Below are 27,316 nucleotides of genomic sequence, written 5' to 3' on the forward strand. Positions count from 1 at the left end.
ATTGGATATTTTTCACATCATTCACAGAGATGTTGCCACTTAAAGGATTAAGGAAAGAGAAGTATGTGGAGAAAGTGTAGAAAAATTAATGATTTTAAGGATAGTAAAGGAGCAAAGTGCAGAAACACAGAAAAAAAAGACGGTATAGAAATGGAAAAGAGGTAGCCAAGTGAATGAATGGCATAGGAAAATAAATAAAATGAGGTAAAGGGCACTAGGGGTAACAAAGAGTGAAAAAAGCAGTAAAAGCGAATAAGTTAAGCAATAATAATATAACATTGCCCACTTGGGTGCTGCGGAGAACTTGCTGGGGAGCCATGGGTTGGTGTACCATAACCAAATAAAATGTATCATCACATCAATATGATTGGCAGCCACTAGCACTGTGGACATACCAAAATGTACCTGTCCACCACCACAGATCAAAATGACACGTAAGAACAATCTGCTCAATTTAATAATCCTTGCTGAGTTTCTCAGCAAGAATCTTCTATCCTATGGATGGGCACCACCCAAAAAAGTGATAATGATCTAAAGAGCTATGAATCGAGAAAATGTGGGAACCACTGAGTTACAATATCTCCATATAACAGCATAGTTTACGTCAACACCAACCAAACAACCTTGTCATACTGTACATAGACAACAACAATAACAGTGTTCATGATTACCTTGTTCTAAAATTCGTAGGGTGCGGGTGTCCATCATATAATGATAAATAATCATATTCTTCTTCAAGAGCAAAGGATTGAAAGGCAATTTGGATTCTGTTTTGTTCCTCGCCCACTATTACCCATGTGCAATTTGCACCATTTGGATAACCATACGGGAAGCCTGGGCTTTCTATCGTTCCATTCAATCCCTTTAACGTTCCACCACACGTATATATAAATCCTGAAAAGGAAAAGAGATGAAATAGTTACTTTTTTCAAAGATATCTATCATTATATATCACATCATATTAATAATTATGAGACAAATACAAAAATATACATCGGAAAACAAAAGCATATTGGGGGTAAATTAAGACCAGATTGCTTTTACTGTATGTTCATTTGTATCAGATAGCAGCATCCCGCCAGAGGGAAGTCCCGCACCGTGTAGGCCTGCAAAAGTCTTGTAAAAATATCAGAGGTCTGCAATCAGCTGCTCACTCAGCATCAAATGATTTTCTCAGCGTGTGCAATCTGTGCGTCGCCCTTGACCTACTCTGCCAGTGCTATAGAAACAGGATAAATGGGGGAGGAGCAGAAGTCACAGACCCTCCACTTAAACTCCTGTGCATGCCTACTTTTCTCACGACACTCCCAGAAAATGTACCGTTACCACTCACAAACGGCGACTTCCTGTCCAACCTGTGAATAGCTTCCAATAAAAAAATATGTTTAATGGTATCGCCGGACGGCCTCGCACATGTTCGCTACAATCCGTACACATGCACAGATGTTCGATCATCGCCTGGCCTGTGAAATCGCAGTCCAGCAATCAATTCTGAAAAACCCTCATTATTGGAAATCAAGTGTTAGCAGTAGCCTTATGCTGACATAAATGTATATTGTTCAAGGACGGTCAATGTTTATTGGTCCCTATTCTGTATCAAAACAATTACTAGAAGCCACAACATCCGATACAGCAGTGGTAACATTTGTTTATCAGCTGTAGTTTTAACCTGTTCCAGTGGTGGCTCCAGAGGTCTGGCTGCAGCACAGTCCAAAATTCAAATAGCGGAGCCATCCCAACTACCTCTCCAACCTCTGCCAAACATCACTGGCCGGGACTCAATGACAGTTGGTGTGGCTCCACTTTTTGAATTTTGGACTGTACTGCAGCTTGACCTCTGGAACCGCCACTGCTCACTCCATAGTATGCCTATACCAAAACATAAATTACTCAAAATATAATCTACTTCAAAAACCGCTCACACCGAAAAAAAGTTATTCCAACTGTATATAAAATAAACAAAAATATGTCACAAAAATGTAGATGCTTATAGACTGGTCAGTAAGTACTTGCTTCATTTATAAAGGGGTTAAAGAGTAATTCAAATTGAGATAATAATTCTTTATAGCAATGAGAGCTCACGGAATATGTTTTCCATGATATAAAAGTAATACTGTCAAGATACAATTAATCCCAGCTAATAAGGTGAGTCATGTATAAAATGACATGTCAATTATCTTATTTACCCTTATTTGCCATATCTTAATTGTACATTAAAATGTATGATACCCTTTATGTATTGGGATAAGAACAGGCTAAATCATATTACTCTTAATTGTATTAAGTATAATCTTACTGGATATTGAGAAAAGTGAATGAATTATGATATCTTGCGGTCTATGGAGATGTTCGCTACAGTAAATGAAATATAATTCAACTTATTTTCTAGCAAATCATCTGTCACCATTTAAAGAAATCACAGTGATATATACAGTAGGAAAAATGAATAAGTATTCTTACAATAATAATGGCACTTACAATATGATTTTGTTTTATTTCTATTTCGGTATATAAATTAGAAGTAGAGCTTGATATTAAGATGGATGTATTTTTGTCAGAAAGTGCTAATAAAAAATGTTAGAACCCCCCCCCCCCAAAAAAATAAATAAATAAATAAATACATGTAGACTTTTACTAAACATTGTGTTTGCTTTCAGCCCAGAAATGTGAATTTCACGCTAAGAAAACAGACATCGGCACAATTATTTCTTAGCAAAAAGTAAAAGAGTAAGGCCTTAAAATTCAAATCTAAAATCATCAATGTATCCAGAATGTGGTCAGGATACCAATGCTTGAATACTGACAGCTGACATCCTAATTGGTTAGTGTGTGAGGAGGGTTAAGAGGTTTAAGCTTAGGCACTAGTAGGGCACTTAGGGTTGGGCTGCTGGGAGTGGGGTTAGGTCTAGGCACTTAGAAGGGTGTACTAGGTTTAGGCTGTGGGGTGTGGGGTTAGATTTAGGCGGTGGGGTGCAGGGGTTAGGTTAAGGTTCTAGCCAGAAGAATTAGGGTAAGGCTGCAGGGGGAGGGTCAGGGTTTGGATGCTGCATGGCAGTGTTAGGGGTAAAGGGAGAGGGTTAGGGTACATACAGAGCCTCTGTTAGGATTCTACATATCGGATGCTGGGGAAGGTCATTTTACAGTTCTCCCTGATTAGGCACTTGTGAGACTCATCTCTAGCCCAGTGTTCTGACAGCTGTAACTGCTATATATGATCCAGTATTCTTGGTTTGAACTTTAATTGTTATTCCTCTAACCCAGTTATGGGATTACAATTACCACCCTGCTAGTCTACCAAGGTAAAAGGATTAAATATCCTGCTCAGGAAGTTGCCTTGAGCAACATCGCTGATCAGACCTGGTGTCCTGTCACTACCTGACATCTGTTCCAGACACAACCTGGTACCATATTACCAAATTTGATATCCTTAGTTATTATTATTCTATTCAGGCATTCTCAGATTCTGAGACCTTTCCGGCATCCACAGATTCTGTGACCTTTCTGGCATCCCCAGTTTCTGAGACCTGTCCAGCATCCCCAGATTCTGAGACCTTTCCGGCATCCCCGAATTCTGTGACCTTTAAGGAATCCACAGATTCTGTGACCTTTCCAGCATCCCTGGATTCTGTGACCTTTCTGGCATCCCCGGATTCTGTGACCTTTCCAGCATCCCTGGAATCTGTGACATTTCCGGCATCCCTGGATTCTGTGACCTTTCTGGCATCCCCAGATCCTGTACCATGAACTGCTCTGATTCCTGGATCTGTTCTTCATCTGTTCCAAAGACTACAATTGAATCATCTCGTTGACCATATTCCATAGATGGGTACTCTTGACAGAGGGCCAGACATAGCTAAGCCCAAACCTCTTGGCTTGGTGAAAACCGCTGCGCTGTTGGACTCCGAGCCTCTGTGCAGGAGTTCTGCCAACACCCACGTTAGCTGGTATATACTCAAGTATTTTATATCAATCAGCTATATTCACAGAATACTCTTCTGCAGCCAAGCTGGATCTAGTAGATTCCAGTCCTGTCAAGTCCATTCTAGTCCTGTCAAGTCCAGTCCTGTCACTCACTGCACAGGTATCCTTTTCTGCTTACCTCGGAGACCTCAGCGATCACCACCTAACCACTCCGGTCATGACAGAGTTAAGAAACCCTTGCTTGTGATACAAAAATTAAGTTAAAAGTTAAGTTAAAATGAATGTACTGGTCCAAGTGGTCACTGATGTTGGTACTATGCTGGATATGAGCAAAATGGTCTTATTTCAAATAAGGATAGCATCTACAGGTAGATATTTTATGGATTATGAGCAGGTGATGCATATGCGAGCAGGGTTTACATATGAAAGAGATGCAGTATTTGTATCGTTAGTGGGCCAAAACTAATAGTCACAGGTTTCAGATTATTTTGAGTAGTTTCATTGCATTTCAGTGGCTCTATTGAGAGTGTAGTGCTACATTATTTGTTACTTGCATACTGTATTGTACGGGTGCCAGACGGGGTCCCGACAGTCAGGATCCCGACAGGCATTCACACGACATCGGGATCCTGACTGTCAAAACACCGACAGCCAGGTTCCCGACGCCCACCTGCTATTTTCCTTCGTGGGGGTCCACGACCCCCATAGAGGGAGAATAGAATAGGTGGCTCGCGTAGCCACCGTGTCCACAGCGAGGCGAGCGCAGCGATCCCGCAAGGGGCTTAGTTGCACTCACCATGCTGTCTGGGTCTGGCCAGTCGGGATCCCGATGTTGAGATAATGACTGTCGGGATCCCGACTGTCGGACCCCTATACCACACCTGTATTGTACTGTTCTCTGTACTGTACTATTTTATCCTGTATTGTCTTATTTTTTTGCCGTCTGTATAGAGATTATTATTTGTATTATTATTAGTACAGGTTGAGTCTCCCTTATCCGAAATGCTCGGGACCACGAGCATTCCGGATAAGGGAATTTTCCGGTTTTTGGAATAATCTTTTTTTAGGCATACTTACCTGCCCCTGGTGGGTCCCCGATGGTCCCTCGGCGTTCATGGCAGGCCTTCAGCATCCTCTCCGGCGTCTCCAGCGGTCCCAGGAGTGGTTTGCGTGAGTTCCCAGGCGTGACGTCACCGGCAATCGCGCAAAGCACTCCTGGGACCGCTGGAGACGCCGGAGAGGATGCTGAAGGCCTGCCATGGACGCCGGAGAACTTAGTAAGTATAAAAAGAGGGTTGGGGGGGGGGGACGAATTTTTTTTTTTTTATATTATTCCAAAAAAACATGGTTTTTGGAATAATTCGGATACGGGATGCCCGACCTGTAGTAATATTATTATTATTAGTATTAATAATAATACTAATAATAATACTATTTAAGTGCTAGTCACGCCCTCTGTGGTTTTTATACTAAATTATGCTGTATTATACTTTATTTATTTATTATCTTCAACAAAGAAAACCGGAGATCTCTGTATTTAATACCGGCACTGTAAGAACCAGTGACATTTGTCGATTCATATTTACAGCAAAATCAGAAATTCATTAATTCAAGACCTACTGACAACTAAAATCACAGTAAATATTAGATGGAGTAGCACTATTAATATGAATTGCTCCTGCTACAACGTAACAAACGTAACCTTGACACCACGTATTTTTAAGTTTATTGATGATGCTTTGAAAGAATATTTTAATTGAATAAAGTGATTGCAAAGTGAGAATGATAATTTTTATTAAAATATGTAATTTTCTAAGTCACAAATTCAAGTGCAACAAAAACAAAAGGTGGTTGCATATTAACACTTAACAGAGTCCTTAAACAGCGGCGCATTCAACAAATCCACTGGAGACCACCCACACATATCTCGAAGATGGATGAGTTTCTTCTTCCTACAAACAACTAATTGAAGATTTTAATGTATTCTCAAATTAAACATCTCCTAGAGGGAAATAGTCCATACTAGCACCATCTTAGCTTTCATACGAATGCAAATTGGAAGATGTGTTTTGCATATTTATCTTCTATTCATTCATTTATGGCAGTTGAGTCTGAACACTTCACCGAGGATTAGATTGCCATTGTTTTCGTAACAATAGTTTCCATCATGAGAACTATTTCTTTTATGGTAAATTCAGTTTACAGTAGGTCTCACTAATTAAAAAAATCTATATAAATAATAACCTGTAATATAGAGTTAAATTGTTCTAAAAAGAACAGCATTTAATCATACTTAGACAATATTCACACCGTTGTTGTTCTAAGTGCAAAGAAGCAATTCAGAACATTTTATAAATTAATTTATCCATACTGTAACCACTTATTTTGAAATATATATATATATATATATATATATATATATATACATTTTATGTTTGTATCTGATCGAATGGTTGATTTATGGATACAGCATTGTATGCATGTATTTAAATATCTAAAATTAAATGAAAATTGCTTAACATTTACCAAGTGTATATGCAACATATGATGTACAAGAGGTGCGTATTAAATAATTATTTTAATAATCTGTCCAGAAGATAAAAACAGCCAATTTTAATGTAGCGATTTACAGCCATCATTAAAAAATACAAAATGGCCCTTATTTCAGATCTGATCGCAGAACACATTAGTTCTCAAAATGGGCAAAACAATTTGCACTGCAGGTGGGGCAGATGTAACATGTGCAGAAAGAGCTAAATTTGTGTGCGGTGTGCTGAAACTGAAAACTAAATTGCAGTGTAAAAATAATGCTGCCAGAATTTACCCTGCACAGAAACAAAATAACTCACACAAATCGTACTCTCTCTATACATGTTACATCTGCCCCACCTGCAGTGCACATGGTTTTGCCCATTTTTTGAACAAATTTGTACTGCACTCAGATCTGAATAAGGTCCAATATGTAAGTATTAAAAGATAATACAACACAAATTAAATGATAAATAACACATTACTGGCTGTAATAAAAATTAGATTTGCAATAGTTATTTACTATAAAAAATAAAAAAAAAAATCCAAAAACAGTGTACGTATTGAGATTAAAAGCAACTCTAAAAAAACTAATCTAAGGTGGATCCATGTAATTTACATATTACATAATATAAAACACAATTTCTACCAATGGAAATTCAACAGTATTATTGAAAACAATAATCATAACTATATATTTGCTCTATTGTTAAAGTATATGTACATGAATTTTTGATTTTAGTATCAACTGCAATTAATTATAGTTTATGTTGATTATCACATATTAATGGCATCTTTACTGATTATATTCTATACTATACTGTTTTTTATATATTTTTTCATTATTACCTCCTGCGTTAAACTGGCCACTTTAAGATTATGGACCTTATTCTGATTGACTCGCAAGGCTCCAGGCGCTGCCTGCCACCCGCAGTGTCGGACGGCCCCTCTTTGCATGTGCAACCCCTCAAGCACGCCTGCGAATGGATGATTTACATAATCCCCCCCGCCCTTCTCTGCCGCCCGCCCACTCTGCCTTCACACACCCGGCATCTGCAGATGCACACCATCGGTCCTCCGTGCAAATGCATAGATTATCAAATGAATTAGAATAAGGTCCAATATGCCCAAACAGCCAGTCAGTTGGCTGGTTTGAATGAAAATCTGGTACTGCCTGGAAGACAATAAACCATTTGCTCAAAAACACTGAAAAAATGTCAAAAAAGTATTGATCTGACAAATTGATTAAAGACAACTGATTAAATTCAATTGTCTGAATAACTGTTTTTGTCTGTCTCTTGGCATTTTGGAGTAATTGTTGTTGGCTTCAAAATATTGCCAGATTTTCATTTCAACCAATCAAATATGTGGCTGGTTGGACAGATAATCAAAAGGTGGCCAGATATATTCATTATAGCTAAATATAATAATATATTGAATTAGCATGTTTATTGAGTTACAGTATGTATAGTAACTCAAGTATAGTGTAAGATGCTACAAAAACTATCACTTTTTGGGATTTTTTGACATTTTTATGTTATGAATTATCAAAAAAAAAATTCACTATTATTTTTACCACTGATTTAATTTATTTATTTTATCTTCTCCCACAAGTTGGATGATTTTCAATGTTGATGGTGGGAGATAACACAATGCTGCTTCTATAACACTTGGCGACAGACAGTGATTGATTAGAAATCATGGTGGCCTGTGTGACAGCACAAGTCTCTAAGGCAGCGGTACAATTTGTGAAAAATCTCTAAAAGTAAGGAAATGGCAACAATGACTGTGTAAATGCGGATTTTAGTAACTTGGTAGCTGAATGGACACTACCCCTACTGAGCACAAACGGATGGGGCAGGTCCCATCTTGGCAGGGGATGGCGACGGCGACGCCAGCCGCCATCCCCCGTCAGCGTCATATCGATTGCGAGAAGGGGACGCGCGCGCACGACAGGTGCGCACATCCCCTTCCAACGGCGCTTCCAGCTGCTCCTCCGGGTCCCGCCGGCTTGTCGGCGGTAACCCGGGGTCCTCGCCGCCTGCCCGCACCCCCCCTAACCCCCACTAACCCTGTCAGTCTCCCTGAGACGTCTCAGTCTGATGGCTGGCGAGGCTACTGGCGGATCGCCAGCGTAGACCTTCTGGCGATTCGCCAGCCAGGAAGAGGCCTGCCCCATCTGTATTTGGACATTACTTGTAACTAATACCTTACTGGACATTACAATTTTGTGGCATTTTACTGTTAACATAAATTTTAATGAACATTACTATTAAAGGACATCTTACTAGGCATTATAAAGGAAAAAAAAAATATTTGATTTAGTATTAATTACATATACAGTAGAATTTCTTTTTAATTTGATACTGATGGTCTGCAGATGTGGGTGTCACCATGAGATAAACCTCCTTATAGTTTAATAATTTAGCTGACACATGACAAGTGTGGAGATCCTTCATATTCTTGTGCAACCATATTTTATAACCCCTTTTTTTCCTTCCTTTTACCATTAAACATTATTTGGATGAAGCTAGTTTAGCAAAAAGCCTATAAAACAAGAACCATTGCACAATAGTGGATTATTTTAATGACAATGTACAAACTACAGTAGCTTGAAAAGACCATTCCTAGTAGGGTAAAAAGCAATTTGGAACCCCTTATAACTTGGGAAAAGTGTTTAGCACAGCCATTGTGAGGGATCGCGTAGGAGGCTACTTCATAAAAATGAACTACAAATTACACTGGGAAAACATTTCTCACCAATTACATCCAAGTACAGAAACTTGGATGTAATTGGTGGGAAAAGTGAATTAGATAATATTGTGTGGTGAGGAGAATGATGATGATGATATTAGTATTGATGAGGGTGAGGAATCAGATGAGGATAACCAGCACATTTGGGTGTCTTAAACTCATTGGTAGTTTGCATTATGAAGGCATTAAAAAAAAAAAACACAAGCACTTCACCCACAAAAGTGGCAGTGCCTGTCACTGAAGATCTTGGTTTGTTAAACTGTGCATATCCTTTTTAATAATATAAAGCATATAGGTGGGGGTGAGGCCCAAGGACAAGTGTGACCTTTTATTATTTTATGTGCTGTTTTTCTTGGGGCATTGGTGACAAACTTTTTTTGCATGTATATTTTATTGGTTAATGATCTCTTACATTATTAAATTGCAACAAGTGTTTATACAGAAATAGCTGCCGTGTGTTTTTGCTGCTGCTTTAGTCCTTAGTGTAACCAGCCTTTGCCCAAAATTAGTGAACAATGTTGGGAACTGTGAGGTGGTCAAAACTGACTAGAAATGACTGGAAATGAATGTTAATGAGATTAATAATACTGTAGGAACAAAAACATGCCACAAAAGAAACATAATTTTAGCTGTTATTAGCAATTAAAACAATCTAAATCCAAAAATGTGAGAGGTTTTGCTAAAACCGGAAATCAAAAACAAAACACAGAGGGTAGTTTTGGCAAAACAAGACTAAAATCAATTTATATCTATTATCTTCTAGACGATGATAAATAAATAAGAGGTAGAATCCGGTTGGTTGCTATGGGCAACATCCCAGTAGAAATCCCTTCTTATTAAATTTACTTCCTAGTCTCAGTTGTTACTGCATCAAGTATAATAGTTCCAACTTTACTCCAACCCCTCCCAGGCACCACAATTATGACATCGACAGTGTCCTCATGGGATGGTCTATCAGATTGACAGCTCAGGGAGTTTAGTGATTGCACACAGTGCATTCTAGTCTCCGGACAATCTTAACAGTGATTGAGCTTTTATATTTTATTACCCTCGATGACAAGTACGCCTTTAATCCACCTCCCAAAGAATATCAATTACAAAGGACATTTAATCACATGAAACAAAATGAAAAAAAATAAATAACAAATGATTGACCAAGTAATGTATTTCTATCATTTACGAGGTCTCAGCACTAACACAAATGCCCCCGCCTATTGAGACACAAAGATGTTGAGTTTTAGCAATCAAATATAAAAGATTAAATGTGTTTAGAACTCTTAATAGAATTTGACACAAACATTTATATACAATGTATGCTTTAGATTTGGTGTTTGACAGTTTATTGAAGTGCCACATGATGGCACAGGTGCAAACCGATATATTTTCAGCCTTCAGCTAATCTAATGCTCCTGTATCGGAATGATATGCCGCGAGAGCCGGCGGAGAGGCGCTCCATTCGGTGGAGATGTGCGAGCATCTCAGAAGCATGCGCATCTCCGTCATTCAGCACTTCAGGGAGATGGAAAGGGTTAGGGGGTATGGGGAGGCAGTGGGGGCCAGCGGGGAGTGGTGGGGAGGCACTAGAGTGCTCCATCAGAAAGGGGCGCACAATCCTCCCATGCATGTGTGCCCCCTTCCATTAGAAAGCGGGGGCTGGCTGTTGGTGATTCTATCACCAGCTGCCAGCTGAATGAGAGCGGCTCCATTTGTATTCTCGATTTGTTCAAAAGATCAACATGGTTGACATGAGTTTGTTTATTTTTTAACTGAAGGTTAGGGCTTTTTTAAATGTTTTTTATTTTATTTTCATATGCATGGTCTCCGATTGTGAATAGTAACGTGGTACTGGAGTAAGGCACTTTGATTGAAGCATAGCTAAATAAGCCAGCCACGTGAGGGGCCGTGGTATGCTAATTTGTGGTCCATGTCTTGAAATCAACGAAAAAAACATTAAAACTCTTTTTATATCATTTTTCTATGTCCACCATTTTTTGTGTCAACATTTTTTTAGTGTTAATCTTTTGTTTATGTCAACCTTGTGGCTGTCAATCTTTTAGGGTAGACTATAATTTTTTTTTCATTGTTGAATATACTGTACCACACCCTAATGAATCACAAAATAACTCAATCAAACATCCACTCCAAAGTTCCTTGCAATTATTCTTTAGACCAGTACTTTTAATTAAGTTAATTAAATATTGTCTGATTTTTCTACAAATGTGGTTTAGAACTTTAAACATTATGGTGGTTGCACCTCAAAAGGGTAATGAATCTACCCCCAGGATGGTTTTAATGATTGTGGAACTATTGGTTGTCTCCTCGATACCAGCTCTCTATATACTGTATTTCCATGCACACCGATTTAGGGTATTGTGGCAGGGTCAGCATAATACCACAAGGAGTGAATGTGGAATATCCAGGCCAGAGTTTCCTAAGATCTATTGTGAATATCTGTCTACTTATTAACAACACCTGTTATTTATTGTTATATGTTTGTCTGGAGAAAAGGGTCAGGATTCCCAATGCCTTTACACAGCTGGTAAATAGGCTGGGGGAATGTAGTGAACTACGCTAGGGATATCTGGAGTGTACCCGCATTGTGAAGCCTATCTGTTGTCTGCTGGAAGACCTGCCATGCTGTAACCTCTGAATTGCCAAACTGTCCATCCTGTATGCTGTCTGACTGCTATCAATAAAGAAAGAGACTTCATTCTTACACAGTATATGTGATTCCTTGTCACAGTACATACAGCACCTATTTACAGCTGCTCTGCTAAATAATGTAGGCTTCCTATACATACAATCAGGACCGGATTAAGGGGGGGCACAGGGGGTCAGTATTCCTGGGCCCCCTTTATCTAGGGGCCCCCTGTGGTTGACATGTATTAAAAAAAATGTTAAGCTAAAGATTTTGAGCATGGGAGTGGGGTAGTGCTGCAGCTTCACCTATCTTCCAATGTGACAATGATTAATGGTGCTGAGCATCAGGAGCCAAGGCACACTGACTTAGTTGACTAAGTCCCATGAGACTTTGCACAAGTGGTCAGAGGCTGAGAGGTTTGTGCTGAACTCTGATTGGTGAACCTCATCATATGCTTCTCAGGCCCATGGAGGATAGCAGCAGCAGTAGCCTTGTCATGGGAGGGTTTTTAATCAGAGGCAGCGCTGAGCCTGTCAGGGCTCCTACAGAGTAAGGTTCAGAGGGACAAACACAGGCTTTTCATGTGGTAATATACGCACTGCATAGCGCCCACTAGTTCAGATTTATACTGTCTTGATCTGTAATATACCCATGCTAAAGTGAAAAAACGCTGCTTAACACTTGTTATTTGTAAGTTTCATGCACTTAGTTTATGCACTTTCTTTCCAGCAGTTTACAAGCTGGTCCTATGCAAGCTGTTTCCACAACACGCTGGAGCAGGTAGACCCGTAGCTTCCATGGTATCTAGGCAACGGTTATGTCAGCAAGAGGCAGAGCCACGTACCCGGAAGCAAGGCGCACGGCCCTGATGGCGGGGAACAGCGAGTTCACTCACATGGCAGCCCTTATAAGGTAAGAGAGCATAATGGCTCTGTATTCTTCCTTTCCTTTATGCACAGCACCTTGCACTTTCAGCGCACGTCCAGAGGACGAGACTAAATGAGTCTCGAAACGTTGACGACCACTGCTATGTTTTGATTTATACACCATAAAAATTCTTCAAAACGTTTACAAAGTCGTCTGAGTGCCGCCTCCTTTTCTGGGTTAACCCCATCAAGGTCCCCGGATTCTGGTCAGTATTTCATTATCCAGGAAGGCACCGGTACGCATTTACCCATCCATAACAGGAGTGCCGAACAACCCATTGACTGTATGTATATATATATATATATATATGTGTGTGTGTGTTTATATAACTCCCCCCCCCCCCCGCAGTTACACATTGACCAAATTTAAACTGCCTTTACTCTGTGTTTTGACAGTTTGTGGCCAGTAATGACAAGGCTTAATCGGGCCCTGCATACAATACCTCCCAAATTTGACACTCTGGGAAAGTCATGTTTGTGTATACAAATAAAATGGAAAAAGATTAGGAGGAGTGTCTCTAACTGGCTGCTGGTACAGGGGTTTTCAGCCCCAATAAATGGGCTACAACAAGAAAAAAAGAAGAATGTACCAGCAACTGCTGTTTTAAAGTGAATAGAGATGAATGTTTTTCTAAATAAATTGTTTTCTTACAATATATTACAGAGATGAATAAAAATAAAATATGTTGAAATATATGGAATTCCATAAATACACATTAATTCATGAATATTATATAATAATAATAATAATAATAATAATAATAATAATAATAATAATAATAATAATAATAATAATAATTATTATTATTATTATTATTATTATTATTATTATTATTATTATATTCATGAATTAATGTGTATTTATGGAATTCCATATATTTTAACATTTTATTTTAGTTCATTTTTGTAATATGTTGTAATAAAACAATTTATTCAGAAAACCGCTCATCTCTATTCACTATATAACAGCCAGTGCTGGTACATTCTTCTTTTTATCATGTTTGTGTATAGGGTGGCAGGACAAAGATTTCTTATTGGGAGAGTGTCATCTTAATCAGGATAGATTGGACTGAGGTTTGCTATAAAAAAGGGCTTTATAAACTCATTAATTGGCCAATCTATGGACTGAATTCAAGTGATATGCGGTCCCTGGGTCGACAATGTCTAGGTCAACAGTCACTAGGTTGACCACCAATGGTTGACATTGACTAGGTCAGTACCTAAGACTGGTCAACATACCCTAGGTCAGCAATGACAGAAGGTCTAAATTTTTTGGGTTGGGAAGGCAGGTGGTTTTTCATACTTTACTATCCAAGTGGGCATAGAGTTAGAATATAATAGTGTACCAAGCACAACAAGGTGCCATGCCTGAAGCAGGGGACTCAGCACAGGAGATGCAGTCTATGACAACATAGATACCCCCCAAAAATGGAAAAACTCATATCAACCTTATTCATGGCAACCATGTCCATGTTGACCTAAAGCTTGTGTCAACCTTCTGTCAATGTTGACCTAGGCTATCAACCATACTTAGGTGATGTTGGTATTCAATTTATTGTATTCTAATTTATTTGTGTATAATAATTTTTTTTTTTTTTTCATATTGTTTCTTACATTTTTGAGCACCACACAATTTGAGTGTTTTGGAGTTTTTTTTTTTTTTAAGGTTGGCATTTCTCCCTTGTGGTGCCTGCAGATATGTTACACACAACAGCTTGCCCTAGTGCTTTGGAAAACATTTTGTAAATAAGAAATTACTGTAGACAACAATACAAATAGCTAATACTGGCTATAAGTATTTGTGTTTCTAAATGGTCAAATGTCTGACTAAACCTTTCTTTTCTTAAGTTGAATAATGTACATTATATTAGGGTACAGAAGAAATGAAAAAAGAGTAGGAATAAAAATGGTCTCTTACAATACGAATAACTACAGCTGAACATAATTTTTTTTTTTCAAAAAAATTTGTTTGGTAATCTAAAAAAAAAAAAAAATAAGTAAATAAATATACAAAATATTATTCTGGAATTATAACAAAATATTTTGCTGTCCATTCAGATACATAAACATTAAGGGGGAGATGTACCAAACTATCATTGCAGAGAGATAAACCGGGGAGGTATAAAGTAATAAAAGAAAATCATATCCTGTCATTTTTAAAAAAAATTAGCTGGTATCTTACCTTTCTTTAATTTATCTCTCTCCAAAGTTTGATACATAATAACTTACAGTGTAAAACATAACACATAAGATAATAGGATTATAAATTAAAATAAATCCTCAACAAGACACACTGTTATAAATAAATTCTCTATGGAGACATTTGATGTTTTTTGACCTTCTTAATAGTAAAACATCATAAGCCGACAGCAATATAAAATGCTTAACTATGCACTATGGCCCATATGTCTGCTTAAGCGTTACAAGGGTCATTTGTAAAATATTCCCTGCTGTGAAAATGATTTGCCAAACACAAAAACATCTAAGTGTTGTTTTCCATGCCGTTCCCCCTATAAATTATGTTATTTACACGTAAGCAACTAACTGTACACATGCTGATAGGGTGTTTGTCAAGCAATTGTCACTTTGGAGAAACTGCCGAGTGGTCCGTTGTTTTGGTGGGAGCCTCAGAAAATAGCTGATAAACAAAACAATCTCCACATTTTTTATGTAGTCTAACAGGAAAACAAAAATACAAGTACAATTTTAAAAAAAAAAATCCACTTATTCATCGCAGGAAATTGTCTTTTGTAGTCACTCAAAACATCCTAGTGTCCAAATAATTTTTCCATTACTTTATATAGGTGAATATAATAATTAACCTTCACCTATTTAGAGCTGGGATTCTCTCCCAATTCTAAATAGAAACAGGTAAGCGGAGCTCAGCCAATCAAGGGAGCGTGTCTGGTGTAGTGCTCCCTGATTGGCTGCCAGGTCCTGAAGTGACAGGAGTCAGCTGGGGACCCATCTGTATACATAGGCTTCCTTCAGTCCGTTTGGATTCATTTTTTTGTGATATATTTTTTAAGCCGTGGATGCCTACATGGAAAAAAGAGGACACAATCTACACAAGATAGATGGTGAGTATATTTTTTTCCACGGGTACCATTTTGGATTCTAATGCAGTTCTCCAAGTCCCAGCATGCAGAGGAGGCTTGTTGGGACCTGTAGTTCTACTATAGAACCCAATATAATTTTTTCACGTATTTAACCTTTAATTTGCTATCAGCCTGGCGTCCACCACCAAGGGAAGCTTCATCCCAGGCTGGGAGTACCCTGGAGGGGGGACCCCTTTATACTCCCCCAGGGACCCGGCCCTGTCTGACCAGTCACAGTGCTCATGCTTTGGTTGGGGGACCTTATGTAAAACATGTCTCCCAGCTGTGGCATGACTCCTCTGGCTGTTTGAGCCCATTTCTTGTTTTCCTAAATAAGGGGAACCCTTACTCATTTTGTCCCCCATATTTTGGGATCCAGGATCGGGCCAAAGGCCCTTGCGGCTCTATTCTAAAGTGCAACTTACAACATTTTCTATTCACATTTGTACCTATTTGATGTAAAATAGGCAAATCAGATTAATTTGGCTCATAGTAAATTAGCTGAATCTAATTTGCCAGCCATATTTTACATCGAATGGGTTAAAAATTTGAATAGAGTATTTGTATACTAATTTCTTCCAAAAAAATACATTAAAACTAAATCTATTTTCAATGACATCTACTAAACTGAAAATCTACTTCTAACTGGCTTCCGCGGGCTAAAGCTAAAATACAATATCCTGCTATGTACAAAAGTTTACTTTGCCCTTTTTCTCAAGTTACTTTTCATATTACATTTTGTTTAAGATGGTTTTATGTACGAGTGTGCGATTTCAATTAAATCATTTCCACTCATTTAAATTTAGCCTTTTAAACTGCATACTAATTTTGTCACAGCTGGGGGTTGCAATTGTCTACAACATCCTATCACTGCAACATGCATGCCATTAGCATAACATTTTCCACTTGAAATAGGGCTGAAATTGTCTCAGCTATTCTTGCAAACACGCCTGCCAACTTTAAAGACATGATAACATTTTCTGGATCTACTCTAGTTCTCACACTGATATTGATGAACTGTGCGCTAATGATCAACAACTAGTGTTTCTGATACTTGTCTATTCAAATAACATTATGTGTGTGTCCTTAACTGAATATTGACACATTTCATGTCTTCTAACTGCCATTATTTATTTTAATTCGAATTCAAAATCATGCAACTTAAATAGAAAATTCACTGATCAAATATGGCTGCCAAATCATAGTAATAAGAAAAATTAAACATCTAGGCTACTAAAAAAAATACTAATGAAATAGGACATTCTTGTCTATTAAGAAGCAATCTTATTTTTACAAAAGTCAAAAACACCTTAACCCTTTAAATGTCAAGTGAATTGTCAAAATTGGTGTGAAAATTGCCAAGCAAACATTTTTATTCATCACAATGACCTGCAATGTTTACCTTATATACTGTAGGAAATATAATCATTTTGATGAGTGACGCTGGCATTTTTTGCTGATAATTTGCAAATCTCTCACAGAGATATTGACACTCAAAGGGTTAAAGCAAGCCAGTTTGATCAACAATATTAACAAATATACTCTAAAGTTAAATAATTAATTACATAAAGAAAACACTTTAAGAAAAAATCTTGCAACCTAACTTTTTATTTATTTTCTTAGTTTTATTGGTCATATCAGTCATGTGGGGCCTGGCTGCATTTATTTTTGTCAAACTCTTGCACATCCTATAATCATCATAAAGGTTCAGCATGATCCCACTCGGAGACAGTTCAGAGGCTCCTGAGAGATCTCAGAGTTCCGGAAGAAGAGATTAAGACACAGCCTCAAGTTAACTCTCCCGCTTGAGGATGAGACCTTCGACAAGGTTACAACTCAAAAACAGAGTTTGGGAAGAAAACAGATAAAAATATCTATAGACGGTAAAGTGTTATTATAGAAACATGAATATAATTGCTCCTACTATAAATGGCTACGGCTGGGGCCACACATAGAGGACAAGCGGGTCCGGTTCAGTGGGATTTGCTTGGCCGGAAGGAGGCTGTGTGGGTCAGATCCTGCAGACACACACAGTGTAGTGGCCAGATCCTGCAGAACAGGAACCGGCCACTGTAGACTGGATTTCATTGGGAACATAGCCACACTGTGTGAACACATACATTGAAATGTATGTGTTTGCCTTGAAATCCAGTCGTCCCGCCGTCCAGTCCAACCACAGCATGCATTAAAGAAATACAAAAGAGTTTCCCTGTCGCACAGTGCGCTCACAACCTAATAAGTATTGATTCCAGGGTATTCTTATGGTCGTCTTGATTCCTATCCTGTTAGTCACTTCTTCTTCATTATTCCTCCGTGATTGGGAGTATATGAAAAAGAAAAGGATTGTATATGGTATAGTACGTATGCACAATTTATATGGGTATATGACTCCCACCCAAATAAAGATGTGGTTAGTTATATAGAAGGGTGGCATACCCTACTCACACCAAATGAGGGTGTATTCCTCATATAAAGGTTTCTTTTTAAGATGTATATGTGTCGTACTGAAACTCACATGAGACAGGTGTAGACACCTAACATAAAGGTATCTTTTTCCACAAAACGGGTTCACCTTCACCAAGGGTGCAGCTGCTCTCTCGGAACCCTCTTTTCATTAGCCACCAAGGGACCACTCTCCCGGAGACCAGCCACAGCATGCAGCTATAGGATAGTGGCAAAATCTGCCACTACAGTATACCAAAACCTTATTACATTCAGCAATGAAGATGAAATTAACTAATAGTTTTACATATTTGTTCCAGGAAGTTATACAGTAAACAAACAGGTGATAGTTTCTGCTGTGAGAACTGTTAAATTGCCCCAAAAATTGGGGTTATAAATCATTTTTCTTTTTTCACTACTATGAGCAAGGAAAAAGTCATGTTCATGTCGATATTCACACTATCATGGGACTTTAATTCACTAATCAGGATTGAGACTGAACACTTTCAAGATTACACAGGACTCTTTGTCAGGCTATAGATTCATTGTAAATGATTCACTAAATGGTCATAAAGGGACAACCAAAACTTTCCAGTAAACCATTCAACATTTTATTTAACACGTTTTTTACAGGTCTTTCCATCATTTTTTTTTTAGCAAACTAAAACAATTTGGATACATCCGATAACTTCCCTCATGCAATTGTAATCACATGGGGTGAGATGCACTAAAGGAAAAAAATGCGGTAAACCCCTGTTATCTGATTTTTACCGCATTTCCCTATGGAGTCCCCCCCCCCCCAGATCCACAGCTTTTGGCAATATAGAGTAATGGCAGAAAAATGCAAGAGTCCTTTGCATTAATAATCGCATCTCTTTGTTCATATGTGAGCAATATGGGGCGATGGATGTTAATGCATCCCACCATGGTGTTTTTATTAAAGCAACAGGAATACAAAAGTAAAAAAATGCTGATATGTCTACCATACTTCGGAGACCTAGAATTGTTGTTATCAAATTTGAAAATGTATAAAATCGCACTCTATTCTGTAATCTCAACCAAAACTTTTCAAAATGTTTCATTAAACAATGTTTTTTTTACTGGTCTCTCCAAAAACTTTTTTTTTAGCAAATTAAAAAACAATTTGGATACCTCAGATGCAAATAAATAATCCAACAGTCATTGCTAAAGAAGACTACTTTATAATAAATGTAATTACATATATATTATTGTAATCACATGGTGTTTTTATGAAAGCAACAGTACTACAAAAGTTAAAAAAAGACACAGATATGCCTACCATACGACTGAGACCTACTGTAAAATAGTTTTGATCAAATTTTGAAAATGTGTAAAATTGCTCTATATCCTGTTCTTTCTTTAAAAGTATTGCAACAAGTGTAACACAAGAAAGAAAATGTAACTTGCTCTTTACAATATAGCTGCAAGGGTCCAGCTCAGAGGTCACCAACTCTCCATCAAATAAATACCCAAAAACAAGCAAGATGGCCACCACGTGCTGTCTCTAGAAGTCAATAACCTGTATATAATATATAAAGATATACAAATAGACAAAAGTCCACAATAGGTGATAAATACAGCCATTTCAGATGTTTATTGACTTTCAATTAAATCCAGCGCTCACCTTTATACGGTGAAAGAAGTTCCATGAAAGGAATCTTTCTTCACTTCCCCAATGAAGATTAATGGAAGTAAAACTCACTCTAAGGGGTACGGTTACTAAAGCTTCTAAAAATTCAAAGATGTGATGTTGCCCCTAGCAACAGAATCTGATTGGTTGCATGGTCAACATTCAATACCTAAACATTAGGGTCACTGCATACCAAACAGGGCCATAAAGAAGACAATATTCAGGCATAAAGAGCAAACAGATCACAATTTTATTGAGTATGTCACCCCCGCTAGGAACATTGATCTCCCTTTAAAGGTCCTCCAGGTCCAGGAGCACCATCATTTCCTCCATCAACACGTGTCAGATGTTTATCACCATGAGAAATGATATCTTTGGGTTATTTGAGAACCAGTTTTACAGATGGGCAGACTTTTAATGGAATGCATGGGTATTATCCTTTACATGTTCTATGTCATGTATATATTTTTTTTAAATGTAGTGTGTTATAAAATATTCCTTTGCCTCTTCTTGCAGAATATTGTCAATGTTGGAGAAAAGGAATCAGGGTTCTCATGCCATAAGACATCAGATGCACACATTTTGACTTCACGTCTGGTACGCATTAAATTCAGTGGAATGAAGAGATGATCACTTTAATAACCGCATAAGGGTTAGTACAGGTGTATCTACTATATAATGGTGTGTGTGAGAATACTATGGTTTGCATTGTGTGTTTTTTATCATGTTGGTCATTGAAGCTCTTTAAATCACAATTTTTCTTAATAATTGTTTTTCTCTATCTATCTGTCTTCTCTTAACTCAACATTCTAAGATGGCGCCGTCATCGACCCTGTCCGCCCCCCTCCCACCCCCTGTGTGAGCACCACGCCAACAGAGCAGGTCGGCAAGGATGCATGGGCAAAGCACAACCATCGGTCTATGGGAATGCGCAGGGATCCGATTGGATCAGAATGAGGGTCAATACATACCCAGATTTATGCATCATTTCCGTTTTGGCTTATTTGTTTATGTACTCAGTAATTTGGCACTGCAAAACCCTTGTAGCGCCATATGACAATATTGTTCAGTAGTATATAACGCTACATCATCTGTCCGTGAGTTCCGCTGATATCGTTAACAATATTGCTTGGTCACAATATTGCATATTGTGTACCCAGCTTTAGCCACAGTTTCCTGTTCTGGTTATTTGTTTATGTATCTGGGTGCTATGGATCCCTTGTAGCACCATATAAATAAAGAATAATAATTATAACAATAATTATAATAAATAACAGAAGCTTCAAGGCTGAAACTAAATAAGGATCTGCCCATTCTGTATATACCTTAATTAGGGTATTGGATACCTATTATAAATGCAAGAGTCTCCTTCTTTACAAATAACATAAAATCTGCAAATTCGATGACTCCATCATTAAAGAAATGTTGCAAAATATAATCAAAAGTAGAAATCTCTTTGCTTCAGTCCAATTTTGACACAGCGATGTTTCTTTCATAAATAATTATTTTAAAAAGTGAATGGTTTACTGTCTTCCCTGTCTGTCTGGTGCAGTAACTCTGAACAATGTATAGATAAATAACTCAGCAAAATGTCTAATCTTGCTGAGAACGGGCAGTGAAGCACTTACAGTAATAAGACAAAGTGCATTTAGGCTTCTAAAGTATTACACACTTATCTACCCCATTCATTGGATCCCTATATTTTACTTAATTATATAAAATTCTTCTGCTTACCTAGATGGCAAAAGACAAACCACACCAAGTATACTCTATAGTACAGTACATCTCTACGCTTATCACTAAATATTCTCTAAAAACTCACCACGGAAGCTTATTTATTTCTAAACCCTCCTACTTATCCTCTATAAATTATTCCACCCAATGACCTTCCCTTTACATAATCCACATACAGTAAGTAACACTTTTCCTCCTATACAGATTAACATTGCTGTGGGACATTTATCAAAAATTAGAGATAAATAAAGTGTAGTGAGATAAAGTACTGGCAACATGACAGTTTAGGCCCCCATACACTACAACAATTTTGCCGATTTCATGCAATTTCAAAAGTGGCACATTGTATGTGTTTACCATCTGATCTGATTTGCGGACCAATGAGAGTCAATTTGGAGCCCCTAGATTGCTAGATTGATTTAATGGAATCACAGGGAATCGGATGGAAAATTTAGGTTTTTTTGTGCACATAATATATTGCATGACTAGCATTTCCAGCCCCTCTAGCCCCCTATTCCAACCCATAAGATATACAGATGTAGCACCGCTCATTCATCCTACCTATGGCAAAAGTTCCGGCAGCCCACCATGGTGGGCCATGGCGCAACATGTTGCGATACATTTTAAAAGCTTAGCGAATCACAGTGGCGTCCACGGATTGGTGCAATACCAGTGATCTTCCACCAGATGTCACTTTTTGAAATCTTCGCTGCGCATGTGTGAAATGTGTGCTGCAACGCGTGCATGAAGTGCAGGAAATACAGTACTTTGCTACTATTGTATTGTCCGGTAAGCTACTGTACTGTTCTGCCGATAGTGTAGACACAAATAAATAAAATTACATTAAAATAATAAAAAAAAAAAATTCAACACATATACACTGGATCGGCATGGACGCTAATGAGCATCTCAGACGATTGTGATTAGGTAAAGTAATGTAAAGTTCTAGTCAACCTCTGCCTCCCTTCTAGTCACTCCCTGGAAGATACTGTAATGCAATGTATGAGGCTGATTCAGTTCATCTGGGTCACCATGAGCAAAATACGTAAAAGACAGTAGGAATGGAACCAAAAAGGTTTTATGGAAACAGGGTTCTTTTATATTCTTTTTACAATATGTCTAGTTTTATAAAATATATCACTTTCCAAAATATTTGAATAAAATAAAATAAAAAAGAAATAAAATAAATTTGACACTGTAGTCGAAAACAAGTTTCCAGCATGAAGAGCGGTGCAGCTATCCACTACACTACGCCAACCGGTGATGTGTGGAGTCATTAGAGTGCTGGTATAATCAGTGGCAACTGTAGTGCTGATGGCGAAACCCGAGTCGCGGGAGTGTCTGAGACGATTGTGATTAGCGCTGTTGGAGGTAAAGTACTATAATATACAGTATTCAGCTCAAGTCAACCCCCCCCCCCCCCGGTTGTTTTTTTTACTACACTACTGTTCCAATGTTATACACTGCTTTAATGCCCCATTGTTCAAAATATTCAACATCGGCTACGTGAACGTGAAGGTAAATATTTGCCTATAGGGTTGTGACACTACACAGCCCATTTGCTCGCATCTCATAACGCACGAGCGTCTCCTAACGCACGAGCGTCTCATACTGTATTGTGAGCGCGTTCCACTCAGTGAATGGTGGGGTTTCATCGGCACAGTATGGTATATCACTCTGACGCTAGGTTGATGGAGCATTAGCCACCCAGTGGTGGCGGTTTGCATTGCATGGTGTGCGCCCATGCCCCATGGCGGATGAGAGCGCAAGAAGAAAAGTGGAATGCCAAAACCTCTGCCACGGCGAGCAGGCGGCAATGATGAGAGGCACTAAATCTGTATCTTATGGTGAAATCGTATACCATTATTTATTTATTTATTTTACTGCAGATTCCGTTGCACTTTACAATTGTAGACAGTGATAAAACAAACTCTGTAACAGACTTGAAGGTAAGAGAGCCCTGCTGCAAGCTTACAATCTATAGGGACATGGGAGGGAAACACAAGGACAGGTACCAGTAATAGCATAGCTTGTAGGTCCAGAAGGGAAGCTATATAATACATAAGTGCCTCAGAGGGTTATGCGTATAGAACTTGAATATGATAGGCTTGCCTGAAGAGGTGAGTTTTCAGGGAACGCTTGAAGGTTTGGAGGTTAGTGGAGAGTCTTATTGTGCATGGAAGGGCATTTCATAGGGTGGGAGCAGCCCGATGAAAGTCCTATAATAGTTAATGGGAGCTAGTGATCCGTGCAGATCATGGATCACTTATCGCATGCGATTTATCATGGCTTAATATATTTTATGCAAAAATAGCACAAAAGTACAAAATCATATGGAATCACTCCTGGAAAGGTCCATGGAGAACTCAAGGGTATTTGCATCAGACTTTAGGGTCAGACATATCGTAGTAGCTTATGGGACCCTTTAGGTGCTGATTGGTTGGTACTTTATGTACATCAACTGTATTTCTGTCCAATGCTTAGGGGGTTAATTTGGTTCACTCTTTCTGACAAGTTCCTTCTTAGATGGACAAAACCATGTGCAATGCAGGGGGATAGATTTAACTTGTACAGAGAGAATTAGCTTTGGGTGGGGTTTTACTTCAAAGTGAGATCTATATTGCAGTGTAGAAATAAAGCAGTCAGTATTATCCCTGCACAGAAACAAAATAACTCACCCAAATCTAATTCTCTCTGCACATTTTACATCTGCCCCCCCTGCAGTGCACATGGTTTTGTCCATCTAAGAAGGAATTTGTCAGAAAGAGTGAACCAAAATAACCCCCTTAGTTCATAAACCCTTTTATTTTTGCGTACTGTTGCCTTTGCTTACTGTTTTCTTTTTTCTTTAATTTAGAGTACAGTATGCAAATTAGTTTTTAAGCTATAACAGATCTTCTGAAGGCTAGCTGAGAAAGACTTGAGTCATTTGGAATGTAATTTACAAAGTTATTTGGGGAAATTTCGAAATAATTAGATGTGTGTTTGTACAGTACAATTCAGAAAAAAAACTCTTCTATATAAGAAAAATTGTTCCTTGCTGTAGAGGATTTCAGCATTTTCATTGAGCATCTCGCGTATATGTCTCTCCATACAATTACTGGTCATTTATTTAACCATTTTATTTATATATATATATTTATTTATACAATTATTTATTTCGGAGAATTCTTCAGGACACTACTATATTTATGAGTGAAAGTTGAATATCTCTTTCTTTAATAATTGTGGTGTAAAATTTTCTTATTTTATATGAATGGATGAAAATACAATAAAATAAATTGTAAATAATAGTGACATCAATTAATATTAAAACATTAATTATAATAATGCCATCTGTTCTTTTTCAGTATGCATGCGGTGTTGGTCATACGGCATTAATGGGTTCACTTGTCAAAAGTCGGGGTTTTGAGACAGCAGAGCAGAATTTATGAAATGTCAACTTGAAAATGTCAGATATTTTGATTACATAGGTTTACAGAATTGAGATGCAGTGGTTGGAATTAGTACCTGGGCTGTAATTGAAAAGGATTATCATTTAAAAAATCTGCAGCCATATGCATCCACCTGTGGAGAAACGGATTGATAAAGAAATAACTATTAAAATGATTAGTGTAATAAAAAATGGATTTAGCATTCCCGCTTACTGGGATCACATGAAAATTTAATGTGGCCTGAAGTTGTGCTAAGACACTGGTATCTGGAAGATAAACATTTATATATGACACAAAATAAAACCTGAATTGGCCATTTAGAAATTTGACCAGAAATTGTGTGTGTGTATATATATATATATATATATATATATATATATATATATATATATATATATATATATATATATATATATATATATATATATATATATATATATATATATATATATATATATATATATATATATATATATATATATATATATATATATATATATATATATATATATATATATACAATAGTGCAGTATCTCAAGTAAAAGTTTTTTAATGAATTCTCATGAGTACTTTGGCACGGCCGTCTGGCTTGTATCAGCGTCTCCCAGCAATCATGCTCCGTCCGTCTCCCAGTCCTGCAGCTACTGTTAGTTGCGTCAGTTCGGCCGGAGCACTTAGCTTGACAAAAGGGATATATATCTCTATTTTTTCTTTTTTTCAATTTTTCTTTTTTCTTTTTTCAATTTTTGTTTTATTCATTTATTTTTTCATTTATTGATTTGTTTTTGTGCATGTCCTTAGGGTCACTCTCTCACCTGGTTACTGTTTCAATTGTTGTGTTGGGATCATTGCTGTATATATTACTGATTTATTTAGCCAGGTATGTCTCAGGGTGTACCTACACATATATTGGATGAAGCGTTGTACCGCCAGGTTGAGAACAATGTAGTATCTCTTACAGACGACGACGCAGAGAAAGTGTTGTTCAATGCTCTAGAATTCTCAAAATTACCTGATGATACCCCCAATGATCTGTATTTCAGACTACACAAGCTCAAGAAACGTGAAGTAGAATTGACCCTTCACGGTCAATTCCTCTCCGAATACTATAGGAGCAAGAGAATACCAAGGGGATTCAGGGTGTCCAACACCCCCACCATCGGGCGCAACAACCTAGCGTTCTGCGCTAGATGGTGTGGGGTGCTGAATAAGTGTGCCCTGGATCTCATGGTATTAGTGATCGAAGAGGTCGGGGTAGAATTGAGTAAAATTAGAGCTGACATCGAAGAATTCAATTCCAAATATCTGGCGACACTTTTGTCTGATAAAAAGAGTAAGTGGACTGAAAAGCTTAAGGAACAGATAGGTACCTTCGAACAAGAACTGGTGGCGTTCAAGAGACGCAAATTGGCCACAGTTAATAGTGACTATAGTTCCCATCAAGTCTATAGGTGGCTAAAGGGCGATTCAGGCCCTAATAGGAATCGCTTTAGACAAAATCGATTTAGACAACAATACTCGTCGACCTCTGCGTCCAATTCCGACTCCGAGAGAGGGGATAACGACCAGAGATTTCAAAAACCCCCAACTGGGTCTTTTTTCTCGGGATACCCGGGCAAAAAACCGAGGGAGACCGGGGGACGTACAAGATACCCCTCAAGAAGGGGTGGGTACAACCAGAAGAAGACGAGGCAGGAATCCCAAGTGATGGATTCAGTGATTAATTTGTCGAGTCATCCGCTAACTAATAGCGAGACCAAATTATTGTCTTTTGGTTTTTCGTTCGTACCTACTTGTGACCAAAAACCTTTTCAGTCCACTGTCGATCATTATAAGTTTGGGCGCAAGCTCAGACTTAGAGAATTTTTTAAGGGTGGTTTAAATACTACAGAGATACCGTTGTTCAAGCAACCAAGTATGTTTGACCCACCTAGTGCCAACCCCAGTGTAAAAACATTTTTGAGGCTTACTGATTGTTCGAGGGATCCACCCTCTTCACGTCCACAATTCCACAATCTGCAGACGCCTGAGCGTGAAGCCTTAAAATCCTTGATGGCCAACGACTCCCTGGTCTTTAGACAGGCCGATAAGGGGGGTGCGTTGGTCATCCAGGATTGGGCAGATTACGATAAAGAAATTCGAAGGCAACTGAATGATAACCTGGTGTATCAATGCCTTCCAGGGGA

The 27,316-nt window shown here is 38.1% G+C and overlaps 1 protein-coding gene and 1 long non-coding RNA gene across 7 annotated transcripts in view; one reads left to right on the forward strand and one right to left on the reverse strand.

The window, feature by feature from the left end:
• Nucleotides 1-27,316, reverse strand: part of CSMD3 (CUB and Sushi multiple domains 3) — a 969,186-nt gene that overhangs the window by 873,255 nt on the left and 68,615 nt on the right. For all 6 annotated transcript variants that reach the window (XM_083186712.1, XM_083186713.1, XM_083186711.1 and 3 more), the window contains exon 2: nt 672-894. In XM_083186712.1, coding sequence (XP_083042838.1) covers nt 672-894 — 223 coding nt within the window. The remainder of the gene's footprint in view (nt 1-671; nt 895-27,316) is intronic.
• On the forward strand, nt 12,486-25,416 carry LOC146079383 (uncharacterized). Its single transcript, XR_014474504.1, has 3 exons — nt 12,486-12,757; nt 20,479-20,614; nt 25,047-25,416. It is a non-coding gene; the product is annotated as an uncharacterized LOC146079383 (long non-coding RNA).

This window comes from Crinia signifera, chromosome 5, assembly GCF_055691185.1.
Source record: "Crinia signifera chromosome 5, ASM5569118v1, whole genome shotgun sequence".
NCBI lineage: Eukaryota > Metazoa > Chordata > Amphibia > Anura > Myobatrachidae > Crinia > Crinia signifera.